Here is a 6,941-nt window from a genome sequence, read left to right as displayed (position 1 = left end):
CATGGAAAAGGAAATCGTCTTATATTTTAGATGTGGGAATTCACTGAACTTTTCTTATAATGGAAGTGACATGATTAGCTTTGTAAACATGATTTTGGCTGCGGTCACCTATGGAATATGAGGTGAGAAGAGAAGAGGTTTGGGTATTGGACCTTAGGGGACATCTATTATTTAAGAAGAAAAAAAAGCCAAAGAAATATGTAAAACAAGAAGATGAGAAAAGTAGGAAGACTATGAAGAGAGAATGGTAGGCCAGAAGCCAAAAGGAAGAGAAGATTACATGAATAGGAGATTATTAAGAGACGTATAAAAAACACAGAAGGTGCCCAGCTCTGTTCAAGGAAATATCCATTCAGTTATTCAACAAATATTTATTGAGCATCCATTATGTGCCAGACCCTGCTCTAGGTAACAGCAGAGATCAAAACAATCTCTCACCTAATGGAGCTTATGTTCCAATGGGGGAGATAGGCAATAACCAAATAAACAATCTCAACAATTTGAGGCAGAGGAATTGGGGTGACAAACAAATCATCTGGATGCGATTTGGAATTAGCAAGAATGGAAGCAGCAAGATGAGTTGAGGACATGTTGAGGATATGTACCTTCTCTGTTGTACTTTATGCTGGCCAGTCTCTGTCATCCAGACTCAGCCTCCTGTAGTTCAACCTCTGCCTCAGCCCACTTGCTAGTGGCTTCTCTAAGCCAGAGCCCACCCAACCCATTTCTGTCATTCCACCTGGCATACCTTTTGAATATTTAGTTACTCTTCTGTCTCCTTCTCTAGACTGGGAGCTCCTTAGGAGCAGGGTCTGTGGTTGTGTCATGTTATATGGTTTTTCCAGCATGACAACTAGCTCATAGCAGGCACTCAATAAATGTCAGTTGGGCGAATGGTGAATGGTGAATGGTGAATGGCATCTGGCTCCTTTCCCCCAAGGCACAGTCGGATTTGGTTCCCAAGGGGCTCTTGAATTCAGAATTCATAGAATTATTATTCTATATCCTTGGCTATCACTGACACCTGGTTTCTGTTACAGGAGAATTTAAAACCTGCACAATCCTTTTTAGTGACGTGGTGACATTTACTAACATCTGTGCTGCCTGCGAACCTATCCAAATAGTGAATATGCTAAATTCAATGTACTCCAAGTTTGACAGATTAACCAGTGTCCATGAGGTCTACAAAGTAAGTATGTGTACTGTGGGGTGTGTGTCAGTGTGCTCAGGCACACAAGTATTCAGTATAGGCCTTTCTCCCCTGCTGTTCTGGGTTTGGTGTAGATGGGAGTTGGGTGAGGAGGAAGAGCTAAAAGGGAATTGGAGGTATTTCAGGAATTTTAGTTTTCTAGGAATGCTTCATAATACCTAGTACTAAGATTCCTTTGAGGGCACACTGTTTTCCCAGAGAGTAGTTCCCCTATTCCTTAAATTCAGCAGCAAATCTAATTCAAATAATACATATCTAACGTACAACATCATACACCTATCCCAGGAGCTTCATCTTCTCTGGGATTTGTTTCCACCAAAAGCAGAAAGGCCTTTTGACTCTCTCTTGGTTGTTTTCTGAGTCATTTTCTTCTTGCCTCCTTCCTCACACTCCTCATACCCCTAGCAAATAATCACCAGTTTTAATATGGTCCTTCCAAGAACATACAGAAAATGACAAAATATCTCATGATGTGTTTAGAGCATTGAGGAAAACCTTTGAATATCCCTTTTTTTTCCCCCCTCACAGGTGGAAACAATAGGAGATGCTTATATGGTGGTAGGGGGTGTACCGGTGCCTATCGGAAGTCATGCACAAAGAGTGGCTAATTTTGCCTTGGGGATGAAAATTTCTGCAAAAGAAGTGATGAATCCTGTTACTGGAGAGCCCATCCAGGTAGAGAGCAACTGAGTGTTTTGCTTAATACCAACCATCTCACACACAGAAAGTAGAATTCTGTTTGTCTGCTCAGATCATCCCTGGTTATGTTACAGCAATTAACATGGGTGATTTTCCCAACTCTTTCCTTCTCTCACATATGTTGGTAAGTGAAGAGATAGTAGTCAGGATATTATTGTTCCAATTTCTCTTGAATTTCAGAAGAGGGTTTGAAGTTCAAGGTTTTCACATGATTCCCTGCAAACGTCTTTGTCCGTAACTTAGGGTAGTGTTGAGCGTGTCTCCTCATTTACTTTGCAGGGTTCACTCCATCTTGGAAGCTAGTTCATTTATAATTCCTGCTTTTTGTTCAAGCATTTCAACAAGTGGTCATGTTTACTAAATAGCCAACTTTTCCTGCTTAGGGAAATTGTGTATCCAACTTGCTGTCTGACAGGTTCAGAACTCAGGCTGAGGTGTGAAACTGCCTCTAGCCAGCAGGCCAGACACTATGGTGCCATAAGATATTCAGAATAGCTTTCCTTCCACCACGTGGCCATTAGCAAGACATCTGCTCTCATTTCTCACAGGAAGTTTGTTCACTCTATAAAAGTTGGACAATTTTGGAGATGAAAAGTAAAGGTCCCCTTCTGTCTGCTCGGCAGATCTTAACTGCCCTGAGATGGTTTAGAGCAGTGTCTCTGCCTTTTAAAATCTAATCGCTTCCCTGCTGCTGTCAGTTAGATCTTCAAAATAAATAAATAAAGCCAATTATAAGATGGAATATGACTTTTTGGACTATAATCCCTATGCAAGAGATTCTAAAAATGTGCTTCACTCACCTTCACCACAATAATTTAGAAGGTGAGAAATACTGCAGATTCTGGTTATTGTGTCCAATGCAGTCTTCAGAGTAAAAGTTGGCTTTAGGTAATCATAAGAACAACATGTCCACAATATTTGGCCTGTTGTGTACCCCCTGATACATCTGTTGAATAAAATCTCCAATGTAAGAAATTAAAAAAAAATCAAGATGGGAGGTAATGAGGGAGTAGAGATAAAAAGGTCAGATAAGAGATTAGTGTTTCAGTTAAAGGACTAATGTAAGCTACTGAAGAAAAATAATTGAAAATATACTGTTGTGTAAATAGAGGGAGAGAGAGAGACTGCGTGTGTGTGTGTGTGTGAGAGAGAGAGAGAGAAAGAGGCATAGCAACAGAAATATAAATAATACTACATCTATAAGAATGAAATTAAACAATGAATTCCTGGAAACTCTCGTGGTGGATTTATTAAGAAGAAAATAGGAAAAGATGTTATCAATTCTAAGATAAGAGTAGGGACATAGTTAGAAACATCATTAAATATCCTCCAGAAACGGCATGTCACGTCACATGAGTTTCCTTAAGGAAGCAAGGTATAGGACCGAAAACATTTTTTCTCTTAAGAGAATTGTTTTGTATTTTAAAGTCAGTACTTTTTTGAGATTCTCTGTTATTTTACTTATATCACCTTTAATATACATTTACTGAGGTCCTACTATGCATAGGACGGTATTACTAGGTGTTTTGAAGGATTCAGAGAAGTATATGACAAGCTCCAATTCCTAGAGAAATTTATAATCTCATTTCAGGAGAAAATCTAGCATAGAAAAGACAAGTAAATCTGATTAGAATACAGAAGGCTGCCAGAGACTTCTGTTCCCATACTAGAATTTTTTTTTAAAATGCCCACCAGAGAGAAAAGAAATATAAATGAAATAAATTCCAGAAAGTGACAAGCCTTACAAGGAGAAGACACCCATCATTACATTCATCCCTTAGTAGAGCAGCAGGGGAAGTAATCCACTAGAGTCAAAGGCAAGGAGAAACAAGTCTAAATTTGAGTGAACTTTCGATGGCCATATTGGAACTGGAATGATAAGTTAGAATCCCAAAGATTCTGTCTTTGCTAAATCCTAGCCACAGAGGCTATTCCCATCTACCAACTATTTCCCACAGTCCTTCATCATGTACATGGGTTATATAGCCAAAGGCTAGGGATAAGGGAGGAGAGTTGAGAGAGATCCCAGTCCCTGAGGTATAGAGAACCTTCTCCAAATGCAAAACAGTGGCCCATGGAAGGGTGATGTTAGAGTAGAAGAACTAAGAGAAATCTGTCTGAGGTACTCGACTTTCACCTGGTACAATACAATGACCCTTTGAAGTTTGGGGATAGAGAGAAATCTCCCAAGGTACAGAGAACCAAGGGGGGACTGAAGAGTAAAGAGACTCCCAAAAATATCACTGTTGCTCTATAAAGCAGAAAGAGATCTCCCATAATTCAGAAAGCTGGTGGTGTGGCGATAAAGCCTAAGAAGTTTTTCAGAACTTCCTGGTGCTCAGATTCCCTGCTGGAAAAAAAATTCTGATCCGGTCTTTATAATAATATTTAAAATCAGTGCTACATAGAATCTAGTAGTATCCATGGAAAAAGCCCAGACCCAACTCAAATATAGATTTGTTCAGTTTCCACTGTAGCATCTGACAGAAGAAGAGAAATGAACTTTCCTGAGGGGTAAACATCATCTACTTCAGTCACCACTGTACTTTCACACACAACATGGAACACACAATTAAGTAATTTAAAATATGAGATGCAAGAGGAAAAAAAATGGTGGTGTGGTGTGTAGCCGAGAGGAAATAGCCAATAGAAGCAGGTCCAGAGATGGCGTAGATGTTGGAGTTAAAATAACTGTGATAAATATATTAAAAAATCTACTGGAAAAAGGGAACAAGTTTGAACAAATGGGAAATACACATACACTATATCTCTGTCTACTCTATTATCTATCTATCTATCTAATCATCTATCATCTGTCTATCATTTATCCATTATCTGTTGCTCTATCAATTTATTTATATATCCCATAGAAATGAAAACTATTATGTGATAAATAAGAAATAAAGAATGCATTTTATGGGTTTAAAAGAGACTAGAAGCAATATAGAAAAGGATCACAGATTTTGACCACAGAACAAGAGAAATTATCCAAACTGAAACACAAAAAAGAAAACAGGGGAGAAAAAATGAAAAAGAGAATCATATATAGGACAATATCAAAAGACTACCATCTATGGAACTAGAATCCTAGAAAGAATATAAAGTAAGCATGACTCAGTAAAAATATTTGAAGAGAAATGGTTGAAAATTTTCAACATTGATGAAGGATGTTAACGCACAAATCTAAGAACTTAGCAAACTAAAACAGGATGAGTACAAGTATACAATATATAGTCAAATATATCAAAAGCCCTATTCAGTGCAATAAGGCATGAAAAACAAATATAAGACATAAAGACTGGAAAGAGAGTCGTAAAATGATCGTTATTCACAGACCAAATAATATCAGACCTAGTAAGTGAGTTTACTAAGGTCATAGGACACAGGGACAATGTACAAAAATTAAATTTTTATATACTAAGGACAAAAAATTGGAAAATGAAATAAAAACAAACTTCAAATTTAGTCTCATATCTTAGAAAATAGCAAAATCGAAGGACTTACACTAATTTCAAGACTTATTCTAAAGCTACAGTAATAAAAACAGGGTAGAACTGGCAGAAGAATTGACGAATAAATCATTGGGGCAGTACTGAAGTATCTAGAAATATAAATTATACATATTCAAGGCCAACTAACTTTTTAAAGTAAATTTTTAATTTTTCAATTACAGTTGATATATAATATTATATGTTTCAGGTGTACAACAGTGTGATTAGACATTTACACAATTTACAATGTGATCACCTTGATAAGCCTAGTACCCATCTGGTTTCATACATAGTTTTTGCAATAATATTGACTATATTTCCCATGCTGTACCTTACATTCCCATGACTGCTTTTATAACTGGCAGTTTGCACATATTAATTCTTTCCCCTTTTTTACCTATCCTCCAAACCCTCTTCCATCTGGCAACCATCAAAATGTTCTCTGTGTCTATGAATTTGTTTCTGTTTCATTTGTTTGTTTGTTTATTAGTTTTCCTTCACAAGCTTAGGGAAGTTTTCCATCATTATTTCTTCCAATAGGTTTTCAATTCCTTCCTCTTTCTTTTCTCCTTCTGGTACCCCCATGATGTGAATGTCGGTACGTTTGATGTTGTCCCTGAGACCCCTTAAACTATTTTCGTTAGGGAGGGTATTTTTTTTTCTTGTTGATGTTTCTGCTATCTTATCTTCCAAATTACTGATTCGATCCTCTGCTTCATCTAATCTAGTATTGATTCTCTCTGATGTATTCTTCATTTCAGTCATTATATTCTTCATTTCTGACTGGTTCTTTTTTGTTTTCTACCTCCATCTTTATATTTCTTATCTTTTTGTTGAAGTTCTCACTGAGATCATTGAGCATGAACTCTGCATCTGGTAGATTACTTGTCTTCATTTTGTTTAGTTATTTTTCTGGAGCTTTGTTCTGATCTTTTGATTGGGACGTGTTTCTTTGTCTCCTCATTTTGGCTGCCTCCCTGTGTTTGTTTCTACATGTTAAGTAGAGCTGCTGTGTCTCCTGGTCTTGATAGAGTGGCCTTATGTAGTAGGTGTCCTGTGGGGCTCAGAGGCCCATTTTTCTTGGTCACTTGAGCTATGTGCTCCAGGTGTGTTCCTTGAGGGGGGGTTGTGTCTGCCCTCCTGTTGTAATTGAGCCTTGATTGCTGCTGTTGGCACGTCAGTGGGAGGGATTGACCAATGGGCTGATTGATTGTGAGGAATGGCAGTGACTACAGTGGAGGAGCTATTGTGCAGGCGTCAATATCTCACAGAGCAGTACTGACTTTAGCGGGGCTCTAGTGCCTGCCAAGTCTGCCCTTTGGATGTGTCATTTTTGGAGGTGGTTCAGGTGGTGCTCTGGTATGGTCATCACCTAATATGTTGGTTCTGGGACCTCTTGAGAGAGGCTCTCATGCAGGCCCATGTCAACTGTAGCCTGTGTCCTGACCAGGGCCACTTGGTATGAACTACAAAGTAATCTACATACAGATGGTTGCCCTTTGTACTGGGCTTGCAGGTGTCTGGGAGAGGCTAAACTGAGA

The 6,941-nt window shown here is 38.3% G+C and overlaps 1 protein-coding gene across 1 annotated transcript in view; it reads left to right on the top strand.

The window, feature by feature from the left end:
* The window catches only part of LOC105298913 (guanylate cyclase soluble subunit beta-2-like), an 84,632-nt gene that overhangs the window by 56,293 nt on the left and 21,398 nt on the right, over positions 1-6,941 (top strand). Inside the window, exons 11-13 of the mRNA XM_023536718.1 lie at positions 177-222; positions 1,041-1,189; positions 1,739-1,885. Coding sequence (XP_023392486.1) covers positions 177-222; positions 1,041-1,189; positions 1,739-1,885 — 342 coding nt within the window. The remainder of the gene's footprint in view (positions 1-176; positions 223-1,040; positions 1,190-1,738; positions 1,886-6,941) is intronic.

Source organism: Pteropus vampyrus, unplaced genomic scaffold, assembly GCF_000151845.1.
Source record: "Pteropus vampyrus isolate Shadow unplaced genomic scaffold, Pvam_2.0 Scaffold167, whole genome shotgun sequence".
NCBI lineage: Eukaryota > Metazoa > Chordata > Mammalia > Chiroptera > Pteropodidae > Pteropus > Pteropus vampyrus.
The sequence above is the reverse complement of the archived record's forward strand: the minus strand, read 5'-3'. Positions and strand labels throughout refer to the sequence as shown.